The sequence below is a fragment of the Balaenoptera borealis genome, assembly GCF_965194805.1.
Source record: "Balaenoptera borealis genome assembly, chromosome: 7".
In the NCBI taxonomy this organism is placed as follows: Eukaryota; Metazoa; Chordata; class Mammalia; order Artiodactyla; family Balaenopteridae; genus Balaenoptera; species Balaenoptera borealis.
Window position 1 is genome coordinate 92092352 of NC_138864.1, and position 24539 is coordinate 92116890.

General features: G+C 39.7%; 1 protein-coding gene across 7 annotated transcripts in view; it reads right to left on the reverse strand.

The window, feature by feature from the left end:
* IMMP2L (inner mitochondrial membrane peptidase subunit 2) overlaps positions 1-22728 on the reverse strand; it is a 629217-nt gene extending 606489 nt beyond the window's left edge. For 3 of the 7 annotated variants that reach the window (XM_082400164.1, XM_082400162.1, XM_082400163.1), the window contains exons 1-2: positions 22289-22407; positions 22032-22104 (exon numbers count right to left, since the gene is read on the reverse strand). In XM_082400164.1, coding sequence (XP_082256290.1) covers positions 22032-22104; positions 22289-22321 — 106 coding nt within the window. In that variant the 5' untranslated portion in view covers positions 22322-22407. Of the gene's footprint in view, positions 1-22031; positions 22105-22288; positions 22411-22438; positions 22468-22634 lie in introns of those variants that run through there. The other 4 variants (XM_082400165.1, XM_082400166.1, XM_082400160.1 and 1 more) reach the window with 4 other exon arrangements.
* Between the last annotated feature and the right edge of the window lie 1811 nt (positions 22729-24539).

Here is a 24539-nt window from a genome sequence, read left to right on the forward strand (position 1 = left end):
AGCACATTTTCAAACCAACCAGACTCCTCAGTCAAAGATACTTTAAGCAAAGATAATAATTAGGTAGTCGATATTATCATAAAATTAAATTTTGAATGAGAGCATATGTAGTCTTCCATCTTCAGATCCAATCATACATTTGTTAAAAGTAAAGATATGCAAATCAATGCTAATAGGTTGGCAAAATTTCCCCAAGAGAGAATCACACTTCAGATAAATAGCCATTCATAATTTTTTTATTTCATAATCAAGTAGCAATCCTTGAGAACCTCTCTTTCCCTTTTGACTACTTTGATTAAGTATTTTCAATAGAAGCTGATCAGAAAATACTTTTTCTCAGACTATTTTTTTTTTCCTGCACCTCTCCTAGCAGGAGAGAAAAATTAGCAAGAAAAATGAATTCAGAATCCACCCCATTCCCATTTACTAAATGGTGTAGATGTGTATATCCCATTGCCTTTAACACCTGAGAATTAGGAAGAAAAAGAGTTCAAGGAAACAAACTGAGCAATCTAATATCTGGCTAAAGGTCAAATTCTATCTTTAAAATTGAATACAGTTTCTATCAACTCTAGGAATTCAGTTCATATTTCTTTAATGCAAAGAGTGAAAGAACAAGGTTACAGCATGAAGAAACAAAACAGTGAAACATCAACAAAGCAACTAAATTAGATACCTCACCTGTCACAGAGAAAATCAATAAGGCTCAATGAATTTATATTGTACACAGACTTACTTAAGGAAAAACTTTGAAATATAATGTCTTTAGCTTTTTGTGTACTAAACACATTCTGCTCCATTGGCTGGAAGAAAACTTTAAGAAGATGGCCTCTGGGTAGAGGGCAAATAGGACTCAAGCTATACTTTAACAGAGAAGCAAAACAAGATGGGAGAAAAGCAGTTGGGGAGGGAAGGTTTATATGCCACTTATGTAAAAATCATACACGTTGGCTTTTTACTGGGAAAGGAATGTAACCGGCAACACTAAGAATGAAATAGGAGGAATCATCTTGGCAAGAAACAAAACAGCAAGAGGATTAAGCAGCCCTGAGAGTGGTTTACACCCCCAAACAAGAAAAGAGTGAGACAAACTCAGGTAGGAAAAAGACAAAACCCCAACCGCCTCTCTTACTCTGAGAGAGAGACAGAATAAGACACACCACCAACAACAAAGAAGTCTCAACCTAGAATTCAGGTGCTCTGGTTCTCTCCCTCCCTCCCTCCCTCTCTCCCTCTCTCTCCTCTCTCTCTCATACCCTCAGAGCAAAGGGACAACATATTTTACAACATTAACAGAAAACCAAGAAGAAAACAGCTATGCCTGGTTGGTCAGCCCTGCCCACAGAGGCTTCCTACAAACTCCACGGAACCTCTTTTGACCACATCTTCATTTCCCAGAGTCAACCCCAGAATTTGTCCCATTTTGTCTGACAAGAGAGGGATTCATGGCCACTGTGGTAAAGCAAAGGCACAATCCTGCAAAATGGCTACATTTAAGGAGTCCACAGAATCTCAACAGGCTCCTAAGTAATCTCCTTACCTCCCACATGACCCTCTATCCTTTCTAAAAATATACCTTTCTACAATGTAGACCATGATACTATTCAATTCAAAATCTTTCATGACTACACATCGAAAAAGTCCAAATTCTGTGACCCACCATTCAGACACTGAGAATCTATCCTGATTCTTTTCCAGCACCGTCTTGTTCTGTTCTATGATAGTATCCTTCACCTTCCCTCTTTTTGCCTTTACTTGTGCTACTCCTTCAGCCTAGAATTTCTTTCCATCCTCTCTACTGCATAAGTACTGCATTCTAACATCAGCTCAAGATATCGCCTCCTGTTGTGTGAAGTCATAGGCAATCTCCCTTAGCTACATCTCATTCTGTGCCACACCAGAGCTTTGTTTATACCCATTCTGGACACAGATTATATTCTGAATCACAGCCATTTATTTACATATTCATCTTCCCTACCTCCATACCACAGGGTTCGGGGGGGCGGGGGAGAGTTATATTATCTTTTTTTTTAATTGTGGTAAAGTACACATGGTATAAAATTTACTGTCTTAACCATTTTTAAGTATACAGTTAAGTAGCGATAAGTATATTCACATTGTTCTGTAACCAATCTCCACAACTCTTCATCTTGCAAAACTGAAACTCTTTACCCAGTAAGCAACACCTCCTCCATTTCCCTCCTATCCCCAGCCCCTGGCACCCAACTTTCTACTTTCTGTGTCTTATTATAAATTTGACTATTCTAGGTACCTCATATAAATGGAATCATATAGTATTTGTCTTCTCATGACTGACTTATTTTGGTTACCATAGTGTCCTCAAGGTTCATCCATCTGCAGCATGTGTCAGAATTTCCTGCCTCTTTAAGACTGAATAAAATTCCATTGTGTGCATATACCACATTTTGTTTATCCATTCATCCGCCCATGGACACTTGGGTTGCTCCCACCTTCTGGCTATTATGAATAGTGCTGCTATGAACATGGGTCTTCAAAATCTTGCTTTAAATTCTTTAGGGCATATACCCAGAAGTAGAATTGTTGGATCACATGGAAACATTATTTTCATTTTTTTGAGGAACTGCCTTCCAAAGCACCTGCAGCATTTTACATTCTCATTAAGAGTGCACAAGTTTTCCAATTTCTCCACATCCTCACCAACACTTGTTAATTTCTATGTTTTTTAATAATAGCCATCCTAATAAGTGTGCATTTCCCTAATGATTAGTGATTTTGAGCTTCTCATGTGCTTATCGGCCATTTATATATCTTCTTTGAAAAAATGTTTCTTCAGGCCCTTTGCTCAATTTTTAATTGGACTGTTTGTGCTTGTTGTTGTGTTGTAAGAATTTTTATATACTCTGGATATTAACCCCTTATCAGATATATGAACCAGAGCTCTTTTTTAATTCACTTTTCTATTCCCTAATATTTCAGAGTTGGCTATAAGTATTACAGAAATATATTTTGAGTTGAAGATGTTTCTTCCTTTTTTAGGATTTTTTTTGGAGGGGGTATAATACAAAATTCAGGATATCCAAAAAAGGGTATACAGTGGAAAATGAAACTCCTTCCCATCTCTGTTATCCAGCCACCAAGTTTCAACCCCCAGAGATATTTCCATTTTCTTATAATTCCCTCCAGAGATACTCTGTGCATATATAAGAAAATACATATCTTAATTTAGTCTCCTCCAAAATAATAACCTACTAATACCCACTGTTCTGTACCTTGCCTTTTTGACTTAATAATTATTCCATTTCAGTGTATATAAATTGCTTTATTCTTTTTAACAACTACTAAATATTTCACTACATGTATCATAATTTATTTATCCAGTCCCCTAGGGATGAGCACTTGTTTCCAATTGCTGCCAAGAATATCCTTAAATATACATTATTTCACACAAGTACAAGATTTGTGGGTTAAATTCTGGTAGGGGGATCAAATGATATGTGTATTTTAAGTTTTGATAACTATTTCTAAATTGGTCTCAACGAAAACTACAAAAATTCCTACATCCATTAGCAATAATGACATTGCCTATTTCCCCATACCCTCAGTAACACCTCACGTGTTCAAAATTTGTTTCTTTACCAATTTGATAGGTTAAAAAATGAGTATCTCACTGAAGTTTTATTTTGCATTTCTCTTTTATGAACTGCCTTTCATATCCTTTCATATCTTTGTCCATTTTTCTGATTGTTGGTCTTTTTCCCACTGAGTTGTTGGTATTTTCAATATATTTATGAATTAGCCCTTTTCCTATGGTATAAATTTTCCAGGTACTCTCACCGGAGATTAACCAAGATGGCGGAGTAGAAGGACGTGCTCTCACTCCCTCTTGCGAGAGCACCAGAATCACAACTGGCTGCTGGACAATCATTGACAGGAAGCCCCTGGACTTCACCAAGGAGGATACCCCACGTCCAAGGACAGAGGAGAAGCCACAGTGAGACAGTAGGAGGGGCGCAATCAGAGTAAAATCAAATCCCATAACTGCTGGGTGGGTGGCTCACAGACTGGCGAACACTTATACCACAGAAGTCCACCCACTGGAGTGAAGGTTCTGAGCCCCACGTCAGGCTTCCCAACCTGGGGGTCCGGCTACGGGAGGAGGAATTCCTAGAGAATCAGACTTTGAAGCCTAGTGGGAATTGATTGCAGGACTTTGACAGGACTGGGGGAAACAGAGACCCCACTCTTGGAGGGCACACACAAAGTAATGTGTGCATCGGGACCCAGGGGAAGGAGCAGTGACCCTGGGGGAGACTGAACCAGACCTACCTGCTGGTGTTGGGGGGTCTCCTGCAGAAGCGAGTGGTGGCTCTGTTTCACTGTGGGGATAAGGACACTGGCAGCAGAGGTTCTGGGAAGTTCTCCTTGGCGTGAGCCCTCCCAGAGACTGCCATTAACCCCACCAAAGAGCACGGGTAGGATCCAGTGTTGGATTGCCTCAGGCAAAACAACCAACAGGGAGGGAACCCAGCCCCACCCATCAACAGTCAAGTGGATTAAGGTTTTACTTAGCTCTGACCACCATAGCAACAGGGAGGGAACCCAGCCCCACCCATCAACAGTCAAGTGGATTAAGGTTTTACTGAGCTCTGACCGCCATAGCAACAGTCAGCTCTACCCACCACCAGAGCCTCCCATCAAGCCTCTTAGATAGCCTCAACCACCAGAGGGCAGACAGCAGAAGCAAGAAAAACTACAATCCTGCAGCCTGTGGACCAAAAACCACAGTTACAGAAAGATAGAGAAGATGAAAAGGCAGAGGGCTATGTACCAGATGAAGGAACAAGAAAAAACCCCAGAAAAACAACTAAATGAAGTGGAGATAGGCAACCTTCCAGAAAAAGAATTCAGAATAATGATAGTGAAGATGATCCAGGACCTCGGAATAAGAATGGAGGCAAAGATTGAGAAGATGCAAGAAACGATTAACAAAGACCTAGAAGAATTAAAGAACAAACAAACAGAGATGACCAATACAATAACTGAAATGAAAACTACACTAGAAGGAATCAATAGCAGAATAACTGAGGCAGAAGAACGGATAAGTGACCTGGAAGACAGAATGGTGGAATTCACTGCTGCGGAACAGACTAAAGAAAAAAGAATGAAAAGAAATGAAGACAGCCTAAGAGACCTCTGGGACAACATTAAACGCAACAACATTCGCATTATAGGGGTCCCAGAAGGAGAAGAGAGAGAGAAAGGACCAGAGAAAATATTTGAAGAGATTATAGTCGAAAACTTCCCTAACATGGGAAAGGAAATAGCCACCCAAGTCCAGGAAGCGCAGAGAGTCCCATACAGAATAAACCCAAGGAGAAACACGCCGAGACACATAGTAATCAAAGTGGCAAAAATTAAAGACAAAGAAAAATTATTGAAAGCAGCAAGGGAAAAACGACAAATAACATACAAGGGAACTCCCATAAGGTTAACAGCTGATTTCTCAGCAGAAACTCTGCAAGCCAGAAGGGAGTGGCATGATATACTTAAAGTGATGAAAGGGAAGAACCTACAACCAAGATTACTCTACCCGGCAAGGATCTCATTTAGATTTGATGGAGAAACCAAAAGCTTTACAGACAAGCAAAAACTAAGAGAATTCAGCACCACCAAACCAGCTCTACAACAAATGCTAAAGGAACTTCTCTAAGTGGGAAACACAAGAGAAGGAAAGGACCTACAAAAACAAACCCAAAACAATTAAGAAAATGGTCATAGGAACATACATATCGATAATTACCTTAAACGTGAATGGATTAAATGCCCCAACCAAAAGACATAGATTGGCTGAATGGATACAAAAACAAGACCCATATATATGCTGTCTACAAGAGACCCACTTTAGACCTAGGGACACATACAGACTGAAAGTGAGGGGATGGAAAAAGATATTCCATGCAAATGGAAATCAAAAGAAAGCTGGAGTAGCTATACTCATATCAGATAAAATAGACTTTAAAATAAAGAATGTTAAAAGAGACAAGGAAGGACACTACATAATGATCCAGGGATCAATCCATGAAGAAGATATAACAATTATAAATATATATGCACCCAACATAGGAGCACCTCAATACATAAGGCAACTGCTAACAGCTCTAAAAGAGGAAATCGACAGTAACACAATAATAGTGGGGGACTTTAACACCTCACTTACACCAATGGACAGATCATCCAAAATGAAAATAAATAAGGAAACAGAAGCTTTAAATGACACAATAGACCAGATAGATTTAATTGATATATATAGGACATTCCATCCAAAAACAGCAGATTACACGTTCTTCTCAAGTGCGCACGGAACATTCTCCAGGATAGATCACATCTTGGGTCACAAATCAAGCCTCAGTAAATTTAAGAAAATTGAAATCATATCAAGCATCTTTTCTGACCACAATGCTATGAGATTAGAAATGAATTACAGGGAAAAAAACGTAAAAAAGACAAACACATGGAGGCTAAACAATACGTTACTAAATAACCAAGAGATCACTGAAGAAATCAAAGAGGAAATAAAAAAATACCTAGAGACAAATGACAACGAAAACACAACGACCCAAAACCTATGGGATGCAGCAAAAGCGGTCCTAAGAGGGAAGTTTATAGCTATACAAGCCTACCTAAAGAAACAAGAAAAATCTCAAGTAAACAATCTAACCCTACACCTAAAGAAACTAGAGAAAGAAGAACAAACAAAACCCAAACTTCGCAGAAGGAAAGAAATCATAAAGATCAGAGCAGAAATAAATGAAATAGAAACAAAGAAAACAATAGCAAAGATCAATAAAACTAAAAGTTGGTTCTTTGAGAAGATAAACAAAATTGATAAGCCATTAGCCAGACTCATCAAGAAAAAGAGGGAGAGGACTCAAATCAATAAAATTAGAAATGAAAAAGGAGAAGTTACAACAGACACCGCAGAAATACAAAGCATCCTAAGAGACTACTACAAGCAACTTTATGCCAATAAAATGGACAACCTGGAAGAAATGGACAAATTCTTAGAAAGGTATAACCTTCCAAGACTGAACCAGGAAGAAACAGAAAATATGAACAGACCAATCACAAGTAATGAAATTGAAACTGTGATTAAAAATCTTCCAACAAACAAAAGTCCAGGACCAGATGGCTTCACAGGTGAATTCTATCAAACATTTAGAGAAGAGCTAACACCCATCCTTCTCAAACTCTTCCAAAAAATTGCAGAGGAAGGAACACTCCCAAACTCATTCTATGAGGCCACCATCACCCTGATACCAAAACCAGACAAAGACACTACAAAAAAAGAAAATTACAGACCAATATCACTGATGAATATAGATGCAAAAATCCTCAACAAAATACTAGCAAACAGAATCCAACAACACATTAAAAGGATCATACACCACGATCAAGTGGGATTTATCCCAGGGATGCAAGGATTCTTCAATATACGCAAATCAATCAATGTGATACACCATATTAACAAATTGAAGAATAAAAACCATATGATCATCTCAATAGATGCAGAAAAAGCTTTTGACAAAATTCAACACCCATTTCTGATAAAAACTCTCCAGAAAGTGGGCATAGAGGGAACCTACCTCAACATAATAAAGGCCATATATGACAAACCCACAGCAAACATCATTCTCAATGGTGAAAAACTGAAAGCATTTCCTCTAAGATCAGGAACGAGACAAGGATGTCCACTCTCACCACTATTATTCAACATAGTTCTGGAAGTCCTAGCCACGGCAATCAGAGAAGAAAAAGAAATAAAAGGAATACAAATTGGAAAGGAAGAAGTAAAACTGTCACTGTTTGCGGATGACATGATACTATACATAGAGAATCCTAAAACTGCCACCAGAAAACTGCTAGAGCTAATTAATGAATATGGTAAAGTTGCAGGATACAAAATTAATGCACAGAAATCTCTTGCATTCCTATACACTAATGATGAAAAATCTGAAAGAGAAATTATGGAAACACTCCCATTTACCATTGCAACAAAAAGAATAAAATACCTAGGAATAAACCTACCTAGGGAGACAAAAGACCTGTATGCAGAAAACTGTAAGACACTGATGAAAGAAATTAAAGATGATACCAACAGATGGAGAGATATACCATGTTCTTGGATTGGAAGAATCAACATTGTGAAAATGAGTATACTACCCAAAGCAATCTACAGATTCAATGCAATCCCTATCAAATTACCAATGGCATTTTTTACGGAGCTAGAACAAATCATCTTAAAATTTGTATGGAGACACAAAAGACCCCGAATAGCCAAAGCTGTCTTGAGGCAAAAAAATAGAGCTGGAGGAATCAGACTCCCTGACTTCAGACTATACTACAAAGCTACAGTAATCAAGACAATATGGTACTGGCACAAAAACAGAAACATAGATCAATGGAACAAGATAGAAAGCCCAGAGATTAACCCACGCACCTATGGTCAACTAATCTATGACAAAGGAGGCAAAGATATACAATGGAGAAAAGACAGTCTCTTCAATAAGTGGTGCTGGGAAAACTGGACAGCTACATGTAAAAGAATGAAATTAGAATACTCCCTAACACCATACACAAAAATAAACTCAAAATGGATTAGAGACCTAAATATAAGACTGGACACTATAAAACTCTTAGAGGAAAACATAGGAAGAACACTCTTTGACATAAATCACAGCAAGATCTTTTTTGATCCACCTCCTAGAGTAATGGAAATAAAAACAAAAATAAACAAGTGGGACCTAATGAAACTTCAAAGCTTTTGCACAGCAAAGGAAACAATAAACAAGACGAAAAGACAACCCTCAGAATGGGAGAAAATATTTGCAAATGAATCAACGGACAAAGGATTAATCTCCAAAATATATAAACAGCTCATTCAGCTCAATATCAAAGAAACAAACACCCCAATCCAAAAATGGGCAGAAGACCTAAATAGACATTTCTCCAAAGAAGACATACAGACGGCCACGAAGCACATGAAAAGATGCTCAACATCACTAATTATTAGGGAAATGCAAATCAAAACTACAATGAGGTATCACCTCACTCCTGTTAGAATGGGCATCATCAGAAAATCTACAAACAACAAATGCTGGAGAGGGTGTGGAGAAAAGGGAACCCTCTTGCACTGTTGGTGGGAATGTAAATTGATACAGCCACTATGGAGAACAATATGGAGGTTCCTTAAAAAACTAAAAATAGAATTACCATATGACCCAGCAATCCCACTACTGGGCATATACCCAGAGAAAACCGTAATTCAAAAAGACACATGCACCCGAATGTTCATTGCAGCACTATTTACAATAGCCAGGTCATGGAAACAACCTAAATGCCCATCAACAGACGAATGGATAAAGAAGTTGTGGTACATATATACAATGGAATATTACTCAGCCATAAAAAGGAACGAAATTGAGTCATTTGTTGAGACGTGGATGGATCTAGAGACTGTCATACAGAGTGAAGTAAGTCAGAAAGAGAAAAACAAATATCGTATATTAATGCATGTATGTGGAACCTAGAAAAATGGTACAGATGAGCCAGTTTGCAGGGCAGAAGTTGAGACACAGATGTAGAGAATGGACATATGGACACCAAGGGGGGAAAACTGCGGTGAGGTGGGGATGGTGGTGTGCTGAATTGGGCGATTGGGATTGACATGTATACACTGATGTGTATAAAATTGATGCCTAATAAGAACCTGCAGTATAAAAAAACAAACAAAACAACTAATACTAAACTTTCATTGGGTTATTTGTATGGAAATACGTTAATATAAATGTTTCAGACATTACATGAAATTTCTAAAAATCTTATATTTGTATTTGTATGGAAATATGTTAATATAAATGTTTCAGACATTACATGAAATTTCTAAAAATCTTATATTTGTATTTGTATGGAAATATGTATGGAAATATGTTAATATAAATGTTTCAGACATTGCATGAAATTTCTAAAAATCTTATATGTTCTGGTATAATGTTATAAGTAATAATCCTAGTTATTACTTTAAAATGTATATCTCAGAAATAACTAATTTTCTTGTCAACTGCATTATTATGAACTTTCATCAAATCTTTAACCGTGGTCATTTTTAAGTCTTTTGTCATTTACAGACAGTTCTGGGTGTACTCTGATGATTTTGCAAATATGTTCCTATAAAAGGGTTTCATCTTCAAGAAATTCATGGAAAAGACTCTGACAAGTACAGGTTTCTGGTAACTGACTGTACTGCTGAACTGAATGAATAAGCATTTTCAGAACTCTAATGAAAAACTGATGAACTCATAAAAGTACTAACAAAAGATGAAGATGAAAAAAAAAATTAATTACATGGGACTGAGTGAACTGATGAGGATGAGTATAATTTGTGTGACTTTCTGTCTGAATTTAAAAAAAAAAAAAAATCCCACAAGGACTGAGAGGCAAAGAATATACAAATCAATTTTCACTGCAAAGTAAAGGAGCTGTTACAGTGGAGGATTACTGGACTGAATGTCAATATTATGACATAGTATGAGTGTGTTTCATGTTTGGTAATTGCAATCAGTGTTGCTTTTGTTGTGGTCATCCATGTACAATGCTTGGTGTCAGTCTATTTATCTCTTGTAAAAATAAAATACAGTGTGTGTGTGTGAAAAAAAAAAAAAAATTTTCCAATGATATGAATTAATATATTTATGAAATTAGCCCTTTTCCTATGATATGAATTGCAAATCATCCTAGTTTGCCTTTGCTTGTTGATATAGTTTTTTTAATCTGTTTTTGGCAGTGCAGAATTTTAATATAGTCAAGTTTTACTATTCCTCTCTTTTATGGTTTCTGAGCATTTCTTACTTTCTATTCCCACAATTATCATAGTGAAAATCCTCACTACCTTGTAAGTAAATTACAGCTTCCCAACTGGTCTACTTTTTATTACTCTCTCTACCTTCCAACTGATCCTATACACTTGTCAGATTAATCCTCTTAAAATACTGTAAATTAGTAGAGACACAGAAAGTTGAGATTACAATATAATAAAGATGTCAACTGTCCTGACAGGAAACGACTATTACAGTTTTGTCTTGTACTAATTAAGCTCTCTCAAGCATTCTCAAACTCAGAAGTGTAAAGTTTTCTATAATTTTAATTCATTAGAATGTCACTGACCACAGGTCTAAGTATTATAAAAGAGAGGGACATTTTGATTGGAAACTAGGATTATATTCAATACACCAACTGCCTCAGGATTTCAACTTCACAGGACTATTTTTATGCTCTCCCCCCCAGAATCTTTCTACCAAACTCTACCCTGCCCTAGTGGCTTCAACCACACAGAGGCTGGTCATAAGAGCTTTAGAATCCAGGTTTTTCTCACCATAAACAGGAAATAATGTGTCTCTGACTCTATACAGAATGTGACACTATAATTCATGCTTTGGGAATGAGGACTAACATTTCAAGCTGACAGCTAGGTAATAAATATGATTAGGAGCCAAGCACGCAAGCAGACTATCCCAAAATGTACACCTTTCATGAGAAGACACAAGCAGGCTTAATCAGTAAGACAAATTCAGATAAAAAAATGCAGTTCCCCCCCCGCCGCTCCCAGGCACAGCTAAATAAGCATCTTTTCAGCAGTACTACCTTCTTAACCCCAAATCATTATTTCCCTTGAGGACTCTTCTACAAAACTAAAAAAAAAAAAAAATTTAAGTTGGAGACAGTAACCAAGTATGACTCGTTAACCAAATAATTTTTCACATTTCTTTGTAATGAGTTAAAATTTACATAGGTTTCAAATAAAAAGTTTACATACACAGTCCTCAAAATTAACCAATGAAGTACACTTTATCTCCATTTTCCCAAAAGGAAAATGAAATTCAAAGACCAAAAGTTCAAGTTCACATAGCTGATAGTAGAGCTAGCACTTGAATAAAAGTCTTCATAACCCCATTCCATATTCTTGTCACTATACATCACCACTTTAACATCTGGAAATTTACATTTAATGCCTATTTTTTAATTTCAAAATAAAAGTTTTAATAAAATGTTTAGAGTATTAACATCATGCAGTCATATACACCAGATATGCCCCAAACTATTAATCTTCTAATGTGTTTTCATAACCCATTTGTTCAGATAACAGTACTTCTCTTACCCGTAAAAAATACTCATTAAAAACACAAGCTAAGGAGCTTCCCTGGTGGCGCAGTGGCTGAGAATCTGCCTGCTAATGCAGGGGACACAGGTTCAAGCCCTGGTCTGGGAAGATCCCATATGCCACGGAGCAACTAGGCCCGTGAGCCACAACTACTGAGCCTGCGCGTCTGGAGCCTGTGCTCCGCAACAAGAGAGGCCGCGATAGTGAGAGGCCCGCGCGCCGCGATGAAGAGTGGCCCCCGCTTGCCACAACTAGAGAAAGCCCTAGCACAGAAACGAAGACCCAACATAGCAACCAATCAATCAATCAAGAAAAATAAATAAATAAATCTTAAAAGCAGAAACCTACCACTTAAAAAAAAAAACACACAAGCTAATTAGTTTATAAACTGCCTCAAACTACTCTTAGATAATAACAACACTAAATTGTCAATACTTAACAAACCAAATAATAGTTACTTAGTATCTTAATCTGACACTAATAAAACTCTTATTAAAGTAACTATTAAACAAATAAGCTCTTGGAAAAATACCAAAACGCTTAGTAAATAATTTGCTACCACAGGCAAACTAAAAATTCAGGCATACATATATGTGTGTGTGTATGTGTGTGTGTGTGTATATATATATATATATATTCCAAGTACATGATATTCTGGAAAAGGCAAAACCATGGAGACAGTAAAAATACCTGTGGTTGCCAAGGGTTAGGAAAGAGGGATGAATGGGTAGAACACAATGGATCTCTAGGGCAGTGAAACTACTCTGTATGATACTATAATGGTGAATCCATGACATTACACATTTGTCCAAACCCATAGAACGTACACACCAAGAGTGAACCCTAATGTAAACTATGAGCATTCGGCATAATGATGTGTCAATGTAGGTTTATCAATTGTAATAAATGTACCATTCTGGAAAGTAATGTTGATAATGGGAGAGGCTCTGCTTGTGTAGGGGCGGAGAGCATGTGGGAAATCTCTGTACCTTCCACTCAATTTTGCTGTAAACCTAAAACTACTCCAAAAAATAAAGTATATTTTAAAAATTAAGGTAAATGATCTGTGGCAACTCTAATCTGTTCAATCATTGCTTCAGAGGTCCACTTGTACCTGTTCGGGAAAGAACACCCTTGGCCATCAACCCTAACCTTCAGAGAGATTCTGCCTTACACACCCACTGCTCCTCCCAATCCTGCCCTGCCCCTCGTAGCCTGCTCAGCATCTAACGTGACATTGGTAGACTAAGTCCAAAGACACAGAGAAAATTAAGTATAGACAACAGATGGAGAAGGCAGGTAGTGGCTAAGAAGGTAAAGAGTTCCGAAAGAGGGAAATCTGCAGAAAAATCCACAAGAGAGCACAGAAAGGAGAAAACAATCCTGAGATGCTCTGAACTTACTGGTCTACATAATGTGAAAATCATATGAAATTAAATTGTCCTAAAATACAAAACATGATATTACAAGCATTTCCCTTCTTTAAAAAATGTCTTTGCTGAACATGATTCCAAAACTAGACCTTGATAATGTGTTTACAATGTGTCCTCTGGCCACAAGCAAGATGATTTTTCAAAAGTTGACCATAAATGCTATAAACATTTTTCAAGAAAAAGATATATAAAAGTGTGTGTGTCAAAGTGCCATTACAAAGACCTAGCTCTCAGAATAAACTTTTGGATAAAATTGCAAAATTTTAATTTTTATGGTATATTACATGGAAGAAAGACGTACATTTTTATCTTCTAGGTATTCTTAATCTCAGATGTCTGAAACACACTATGAGTTACCAAACTGAGCAGGAGTTCACTGAGATCTTGAAACAGTCACATAGAATGACTGGGGGGCGGGGGGGTGCTTGTTTGCTCTGTTCATCAATGAGGCCAGGCTAAGCACTGGCAGACCCAAACACCTGAGTCATTTGGGAGATGCTAAGGACTCCAGTGGCAAAACAGGGACCCGTAAGACAGGCTTAAGAATGGTTCTGGCAGGAGTCACCACCATCACCACCACCACCACCTGAGCAAAAATCAACCTTCTGTATCTAAAGTTTCAGGGGAGGCACAAAGGCTGGAGTTTCACCAGCAATCCAACTCAGTTCAGCAAATACCAAGTAAGCACCAACAAAGTACCCAGCGCTAGGGTAAAGGTGCTGGGGGACACTGAAGAGAACTTGGTCTCTTGGTATGGCAGTCTGGGGAAGCCTGAGTGAGGACAGCCCCGTAGAAAGCCGCTCGTGGAGAGGAACCAACTCACCAGCACCGACTTGCCAGCCACTATGGAAGTGAATCTTTTAGCCCCAGGCACACCTTCCACTAACTGCACCTCTACTTGGTATCTATTGACAACCTCACGAGACCCTGAGCCAGAACCACCTGAATTGCAGACCCATAGCAACCATGAGATAATAAACGATTACCGTTGTTTTCAGCCACTAAGTTTTCGATATGGTACAAAGCAACAGAGAACGAATGCATCCAGATTTTACATAAAAGGCTTAGAGAGGCTAACTTACCTACTACCACGTAGGAGTGAGCACTTAAACCACGTCGGGAACCCAGTCTCTAGGCTTTAGATTCAGTTTCCTTGTCATTAAATGACACCACTTCTCAAGTAAAATAAGTTATAATACCGTAAGAATGATCATTTCTCTATGATTACACGACCAGCACTAACATACCAGGCTTTCCACAGCACAGAGATACAGCACATGTCCCCGCATACTTAACAGACATGATGACACCTGCAATATAACTGAATTTGTGACTCTTCATGGTACTTTTTGGGGTTTTTACTATCTTCTGAAAGAATTCTGGTTTTTTTTTAAGTGTACAGATTTTGAAAATAAAAACCTAACATATTTATAGCATGTTAATACTAAACAATTACATTATTGACATTGAGGATATTTATACACTTTACAATCTTAATCACAATAAACATTTGTGTAATTTTAAACAGAATTAATACGTCACACTAAGAAAAGTTCCACTGCTCATTGTTTAAGGATTTGTTTTTTTGCTTTGAGTCTTCAACTTTTAGCATTACACAAACATAGTAAAATATATTATCAAAATGCTCATGACGGTGAACTCTTAAGTCCCGATCCATAAAACGGTTACCATCTTGCAGGACAAGGCTGCGGGCTCTTAGCCTGTCTCCTCCTAGAGAAAGTCAATGGAGCATTTCACTGTTACAACCACATCTGCATGTAAATGTAACTTAACTAAGGACACATTGTTATTAAAAGGAACCTACAATTTTTTAGCTCCAAACCTGACACTTTTCTTCTGTGCCACGTTTTAGCCAGTGGTTCTCTACTCTGAATGCCTAGGGCACTTTGAAAATTACCCATACCTGGACATCATCCCCCAGAAACTCTGATTTAATTGCTTTGGTCTGTTTTAGCCATCTAATATATAGTAAACCAGTGGTGATAAATTCACAGAAAGTTTATGCCACAAAGGGAGAAACTGTGGATATCCCTACATGTTAGCTAAAACATCCTTATCCCGTAAGACAAAGATACCTTGCAATAAACGAAGCAGAACAAGGAGGAAGAGGAGATGGGAAGCTCAAACCCATTCTGCTGCTTTCATGGAGCCACCAAGGAATATTTTATCCCCCCGATTCCTCTCCCTGAACCCCATCACCCCACACCTTAACTCCACTGCAAGCTTTAACTCAAGCATCACCCCCTCCATGAAGCCTTCAGGCTCACACAAAATAAAGAAACCCATCTTTCTGCATCCATCTTACCCTGAACTCTACCTCTAAATAGCACATACTGCACAAGGCATTTATTTACACATCCATTTCTCTTACTGGCCTGAGGGCTCCTTAACGGTAGGGTCCCTATATTATTCATCCTTCCCATCTTATATATCTTTGTATCCAGAGCCTTGAAGATAGACAGTAGATATTAAAAAGTATTTGCTGAATTGTATGGGGTTTTTTTTATGCTTGGTATGGTTATTTCCCCCTTGGCCTCCTAGTAGACACGTTTCTGAAATTTTTCAACTTCTCATAAAAGAAAGGGGACTCCCACTCCCCCCACAACTGGATTAGGTTAGCGAATAATGTATGCAAAAAGGCCAGACATGGTGAGAGCAAGACAGCAGTGGAACCCTAGGCCAAGAAAGAATAGGATAAATGGGGTAAAATGAGATACACGAAGGTAAGATCAGGTATGAATTTTTTTTAAAGGGAGAGATTAGGCAAACAAAGGGACAACTTGATTTTCATTCACAAGAAGGTGTGACAAAGAACACTGATTACAGGCAACCATAGTATTTTCGTATTTTCAACAGAGCTTTTAAAATTCTGAACTGAAGACCAATGAAGCCAGAAGCTCTGAGAAAGAACCCAGGCCTATCTACTCTAGCCTCACTCCCTCCCCTCCTGTTTACCCCTTCACCCAGGGCAGTTCACTCTGCCTGGAACCTGAAAAAGTTTTGCTTTCTCTTTTCTCCCAGCCTCTCTGGTCACTCTCCTTCAGCATCCTTACATTTTTCTTTTTCTTGGTTTGTCCCTAAAATGTCAATATCCTCTAGGACTTACTTTCAGCCTTTTTCTCTTCCTTTTCTATGCAGTTCCTCTGAGCATTTTTATCCTTACCCATGCCTTCAACCACTCTCCATGTGGCAAGCACTCAGAAATCTGTATCTCCAGCCTCCCCAGCTCTTGTGATGCTCCAAGACCGTATCAACTGCCCCCTAGATGCCTCCAATTCACCAATGACATGCCCCACAAGCACGTTAAACACAACGTGTCCAAATCTGAACTATCACCTTCCCCCGCAGAACTGCTTCTTCTCTTTTCCCTCCCACTACCCAGAAAGCCGGCAGTCATTCGAGTCAGCCTCACTCTCCCATTGCCTTTACAGTCAAACAGTCGCAAAGACCAGCCAGCTCTCCCTCCTCCTAGATATTCTCCTAAACATTCTCACTTCTGAGCACCCCCACTACTTCTGCCTTTGTCTGTGCTCTCAACCTCCTATCACCCACGCTAATTGCACTGTCCACTCCGGCCCCCAATCTTACCACATCCCCACCCCACTGTACCCCAATCTACCCAGCACACTGCTTTCACGGTGATCTTTCAGGTCATTCACATTTCTTCAGTGGCTCACTACAACACATGGGATGGGAAATGCGCCCTGAACTAGCTTTCTACTTTCCTCTCCTTTCACTCCTGACTTTGCCCTTCACACTCTAATATAATGACCTACCTACAGTTCCCAGAACACACTATGCTCTCATAGTACCACATGACTATTCATGTTATTAGCTCCACCTGGAAATGCTCTGTGCTGCTTGTCACCCTGCCCAATCCTACTCAGCTGTCAAGACTCGGCTCAAACACAACCACGGCTAAAGCCCTGCTCTGGCATTCCTGTCAGGGATCAAGAGCTTCTGCTAGGCTTGTTTTGCATGTGTAGGTATCTCCATTAGAGCAAATAGCACACAATATTTGGACTGTTGGTCAAGATGTCCACTGTCCTATAGACTGTAAGCTCCTTGGTCAAGGAAAGTGACTTTTCAACTTTCTATCCTCAGCACTAGTTCAATGCACACAGCATACAGAAAATTTTAAAAAGTTATTAATGTATGAACTGTAGGCCAATGAACGGAAAAAAGATCAACCAGACTTTAAGTATAGAAAAAAAATCCAGATCTTAAGAAAGTACAGACATCTATTATTAAGTCCCACTCATTAAAAAAAATAGAAGTATATGGTTATTAACGTAGTACAAAGGTGACAAAGAAAAAATCTGTCATTGGACTAAGCAGGCAATAAGGAGCTAAGAGTCTCCAATGGAGCAGCTGACAAAAGATTAGCAGAAAGGTCAGAGATAAAGGGGGTTCTTTCTCTGAGTCAAGTAATTCATCAACCTGAGTCCATGGACTGAGCAAAAGACTGGCACCTTCCTCTCTCAGTTCACCACTCCTCCCCTTTGTCATGATTCTCCATACCCCCTTCCCAGTCCCACTACCAAGTCCCAGCTTCAGTGGGCAATTCCCTTCAGCTGGAGCCACAAGCCTGGGATATAAGAGAGGGGAAGTCTTTGTTCTCGTGGCCAGGACCTAGAGGAAAGAAAATGAAACTGCTATTTACTGAGAACCTATTTTGTGCCAGACATTGTGCTACTTTAAGAACACTCACTGGGACTTCCCTGCAGTCCAGTGGTTAAGACTCCATGCTTCCACAGCATGGGGTGCGGGTTCTATCCCTGGTCAGGGAACTAAGATCCCGCATTTCTGAGGTGCGGCCAAAAAAAAAAAAAAATGCTCCCTAAATCTCACAGTAATCATTTATAATTAGTACCCCATTTTACAGATGGGAAATTTGTATCCAAGGTCACACAGCAATGACAGAGCTGGCCCAAGAACCCAGGAATATTTCTCCAGAGTATTTCTACACCCCTGACCACCTCAAAATGGAGAGAGATGTGGTCCAACCATTCTAGGTTGCAACTCAGAATACGTTATTCTCCAAAACACTATTATAAGTGTTGGTTACAGTCTATAGTATCACTAATACACAAAGGCACACAATGAGTTAGCAAAGCTTTGGGGTCCTGGCCTGGAAATCTAAATGCTATTTGTTATTTTATTCCTGTAAGTACACTGTTCAACATGACAAACAAGTGGTCTTGAAAATTTATTTGGGGAATACAAGGAGTTCTTAAGTGAGGCTTTTCCTTAAGAATATTTTCTTCCACAAAAAATCACGAAGGATAGAAACTATTTCACCTTGTTAACTTGTAAGAACCATGACACTAGAAGACGCCTATGGGAAATATGCTTATCTGACCAGGTGCTCATTTACAGTGTGCTGTCATTTGAATAAAACATCATACTAAACCCTACAGACCACAGCTTATGATAGAAATGCCACAAACTACAGCAGTACAGCTGATATGCTTGTGATCTACTGACAAAATGTAGTCTTTAGCAAAGTGAAACCAGATTTCTGGTGTGAAATCAGATGTCTGTGGACTTGTCTTTCTTGGCTTCCAGAGCAGTATTAGCTACACTAAATACACAGCTTAGCTGTATATTAAACCCACGACTTGGCAATATCATGACAGTTTGGACATGAAGCATCAGCATTTTTATTGTAATTCTTATAAACCAAAGACATTTCTGAAATAAAAATCCTAACTCTAAACACTCAGCTAAATGTGGTAGTATGTCTTTCTCACTGTGGGAACAGTGTTAGAGCTTTTTAAACACATTATGGAAACCCTTCCCCTTCACTTTTCAAGCTGACACTCTTTCCGCAGGGCTGTGGAATGATCTGATAGAGGGAATCAGGTGTCAGTCCTTGTCCTAGAAATTCTAGGATCAGATAGAACAGGGGATCACCTGTGAAAATGCAAATACCCAGGAAGCTTAGCACCTTTAGGAGAGTAAGTACTAGATTGCTTTCCACAATCACAAGCAAGATCAAAAGAAAGCGGGTGACCCGATAGAGAAACAGGGAGGGAAGTTAATAGTATCTGTGTGCCAGGCACTGTTTTTACACTTTCTTTTTAATATACTCATTGTTCTGTTTTGATAGATGAGAAGTTAGGGGCAAAGAAGTTTTAACTGGCCTACAGTCACAGAGCTAACATAATAAGAGCCAGGATTCACGTCCATGTCTGAAAGACTGTAAAAGCCATGCTACTTCCACACAGGATTTGGAGTGGAACAAAGAGCAGTGGTAAATAGCCAAGAATATGGAGGTAAAAGGCAGAAACCTACCATTTTTACCCAGCAGTGGTCGTCTGAGACTGATTTCAGATGAGACTCACATTCTACCTTTTATAACCTTGCAAGATTTAATTTTAAGTAACTTTTTTTTTTACCTTATATAACTTTTGTAACCAAAAAAAGACAACTTGTTTCACTTCAATTTAAAAAAAAAACAAAAACGAGGTTATGGGAATTCCCTGGCAGTCCAGTGGTTAGGACTCAGCACTTCCACTGCCGGGGGCCCTGGGGTTCAATCCCTGGTCAGCGAACTAAGACGCCACAAGCCACTCGGCACGGTCCAAAAAAAAATTAGGACTGACATATACACACTACTATATATAAAACAGATAACTAATAAGGACCTACTGTATAGCACAGGGAACTCTTCTCAATACTCTGTAATGACCTATATGGGAAAAGAATCTAAAAAAAAAGTGGATATATGTATACGTATAACTGATTCACTTTGCTGTACAGCAAAAATTAACACAACATTTTAAATCAACTATACTCCAATAAAAATTAAAAAAATAAATTTAAACATTAAAAGAAACAACAAAAAAAGAGGTTAAATGTAAAGAAACCCACACAAGTGCACAGCCTACTTTAGTATTTATTTTCCTAAGTGCATCATCCTTAACATTGTCCATGCTTTCTAATCTTAGGTCATTTTTCTAGAACAATTCAAATAATTATCCTCATCTAATTATTATGCTGGTTCAATACATTTATTACACTGGAAAATGACTATAACTTTACTACAGGACACAAATCACCATGGTCAGTCATCCTTGAATGTTTACTTCTGAAAGTATCAGTAAGGCAGGAAAAGAACATTGTTCTCCCACACCACCACCACCACTATCAGCAGTACAGTGAAGGTCTTCTACATTAACACTTAACTATTCAGAAAAACCGCAGAAAACCGGTAAAAGGCCTGCCCCCAAATGGCCATCTCCAACAGTCCCCTCATTCTCACCATCCTACTCACGGCAAAGTGCTCGGCACTTTGGTAAAAAAAAATATCTATTGAATCAATAAATGAACCTATCACCAATAAACAACTATTTCCTGTTTTTTTCAGATAGTAAATTATGTGGCCATCTGCCAGTTGAGCACACACAAATAAGAAGGCAGGTTCAGGACACAGGCAGCCAATGTCAACATGCCATGGAGAGCAATTCTAGTTTTCCTGTGTAAGTATCCAAGAATGTGATTTACAAAATCTTTGCCTGTGGCTTACCTGAATTTTAACTAATTCAAAACATTTCTTTATATGGGACACAGAGGATGCATAAGGTGTTTCCAAACTTCTGAGAGCAGTTGTGTTTCATTTCACTAATACTAGGGGAGGAGAGATCATGGAAAAGTTCCAGAGAAGAACCGTTAAAAGAGCCCACACTGAAAAATCACAGCAAACCTTCAAAGACTTCAATATGCTGTTTGACAACGTTTCAGAAGTGAAGAGAATGCTGGTGAGGAGGTATCAAAGTGAAAGTCAAGAAGAAAAGGCCCTGTCTGGTCATTTCTCCCTCCCAAAATACCCTTCTCTATGAGCTTAAGAGAAGATCCCAAAAGAACTTCAACACTTGTAACATTGTTATTAACTTTATGCTTTGGAGTCCTAAAGGATTTTTACAGGAGTCTCCTTCTAAAATGTAAAGATCTTTGGAGGGGTTCCTGTTTATTATCAAGGAGAGCCATGATGCTTTAATTTCACAGTCTCAGAGATTAGTCCAAGTTAGCTAAGAGATGGGGGCCTGAGACAGACAACTACAGGACAACTGCAAGACAGACAACTACCGAGAGGTGAAGGGTAATGACAGTGTTCTGCCAGGTCAAGTGACTAAAAGGGACCTATGCCAGCTGTCAAAGTCCCAGCCAACTTACGGACTCCGAAACACCTGAAAAAAAAAAAAACTCTTCGACTTGGAGCCTGTGACCCTTGAAGGTGGGCCTTAGGTTCCTGCTGAAAACGTAGAATCTGGCCCCAAGATCCAAGGGCAGTTCTGGATCTAGTCCTTCTCTCTTTGTCTCGCTCTCTTTCAGGATAAAGTCCTAGCTCCTTCCACCCCTAACCATTCCTTACTTACCCTTTCCCCCGTTCCTCCTCGGTGAGAAGGGGTAAGTGGTTACTTTGTGCCCTCGCCCAATTTGGCCAAAACCCTAAAAGTAAAAATGACAGAGACAAACACGTGTTTTAAAACCCTGACGTTCAAGCCTCAGGAACTCCCACCACTCGCCCAACGTGTCCAGACATAAGGCAGCGCGCCTCCACAGCGCTCCCTCTCGGCCAGGACTTGGGCCGGAGTTGCCCCCTCTGGTGGGGGGCACGAAGAGAGGGCGCGACCTGGGGGCGCCTGGCCAGCGGGTAGGAGCGCATCGGCTCCGGGCCTGGCGTCCCCGTCTCTGGGCTCCGGTTTCCGACCCGCGTTGGCGGAAGGAGGAGGGGTCCGGGGTTGGCCGCCCCGCTGGGCCTCAGATAAACACGCGCACGCACGCATGCTCGCTATCACCGCAGGACTCGCGGCCAAGCAGCCCTCCGCCTCCCAGCAACACTCGTCCCCTCTGGGGCTAACTCCGGGGTAAGGGTCCCAAGCCCTGGGAGCCACCAAGGGTCGGCAGCGGCACCCCGCCTGCCCACCCCAGCCAACCTCACAGCCCCCTACAATCCCCCAAACACCCGCCCTCCGCACCCGCTGCGCAGCTCAGCCCTAGGGAAGTCCCCGCGTGGGTTCCGCCCTCCGCCAGCGGCAAGCTCCGCCCCCGCCCCCGGAGCGCGGGAGCTTCGCGAAGCTCCGCCCCCAGCGGTAAAGCGGTACTTCCGAACGCCTGCGCGGGTTAGGCCCAAAACCCGGCCTGGATCTGAAACGGATCAAAAACAACACTCGCTTAGCAGGCAATTATTGAGCACTTGCCCTGAGCTCAGCGCTGTACTAACAGCTGAGAGAGGGCAACAAAGAGTTGAAAATCTGTGAGACTGTGACTTCATCCTCTCCCCTTGTTTTACAGATGAGGAAACCGAGACCCCAGCTGTTGTTTTGAGTGCACAGCTATAGTGGCAAGCTGCCTTATTGAGGCTCTCCCCTCTGGACTCGTCTTTTCGGCGTTTTTTCTACTAAAGTGGGCACGGGAAAACTATTCGATGTTGCTGCTTCTAAACAAGCCAGAAGGAATAACCCAGAACAAGTGGTTTACTTTGGAGAAACTGGAATTGCATACCGAAGCTTTTGCATTCAAATCACACAAACTCTTACCTGGGTTATTAAAACCTTCGAAGAAAGTGAAACCTACAACTACTTTTTTTTTTAACCCTCCGCCAATTATATCCTTGATTATATCTGTCTTTATCGTCCTTCTGGATACTGACAAAGTATTCTGTGCAAAGCGTTCAATACAAATCTAAGTACCAGACACTCTGGTACTTTGGGTTCAAAACTAATTCTAAAGTTTTAAAAACCTAGTCAGAGACTTAAACGGACCTGATAACTAGAACTATTAGTCTCCCGAGGAGAATAAAATTGCTCTCCTGTGAAGGGGTTGTGTAGCAGTTTTGTAGTTTTTCTTCTTTGTCACTGAAATAATTACTGTAAGGTAAGCTCTTCTCTGCTAATGCTTAAGGACTTAATTCCAAGAACACTTAGCTTAGAAGACCACGCTCATGGAATAGCAGTGGGGACCGATTTGTAAATTGGACTGGGATCTATTGGCACTAATAATTAATATTAATAATTAATTAGGTGGTCCCAAATTAAATAGATGGAGTTCCTGGCCACCAGGAGCTGACTATGTGGAATGGAATGTATGTGGAAAAACAACAAAGGCAGGTATGTGTGATTTTTATTATAAAGGAATGTAAATAAACATACAAAAAGAGTTGCTAAGTCTGACCAGACTTTGTCATTAAGATTCATGAAATGTACTTAGGAAGCTGAGGTAATCTGAAAAGGGTACAGTACACTATATGACTCCAACTATCTGACACTCTGGAAAAGGCAAAACAATGGAGACAGTAAAAAGAGCTGTGGTTGACAAGGGTTATGCTGGAAGAAGGGAAGAATAGGCAGAGCACAAAGAATATTAAGGGCAGTGAAAATATTCTGTATGATACTATCAGGGTGATGCATGCCCTCATACATTTGTCAAACCCCATGGAATGGGTAACACCAAGAGTGAAACTTGATGTAAGCTATAGACTCTGGGTGATAATGAAGTGTCAGTGTGGGTTCATCAGTTGTAACAAATATACCACTTTGATGCTGGGATGTTGATAGCTGGGGAGGCTCTGCAAGTGTGAGGTCTATGTACTTTCTCCTCAATTTTGCTGTGAACCTAAAACTGCTCTTTAAAAAAAAAAAATAGACTTCTAAAGAAAAAGAAACTGGGGTAAAACCTCCAAACATCTCATATTCTTCAAATTCATCAGTTAAATTATAAACTGAATATTTGGCTTCATGTGTGGAGTTGAAACATAATGAGTTGTTTCCTTAGATGAGAGCAGCCTTCTGTTTGGCATTTATGTCATCAGGAAGAAAATGAATCATATATTCCTAAGGTACAAAATTAAATTGTGGTTAGAGATCATGTCTAATGCTCAGGAG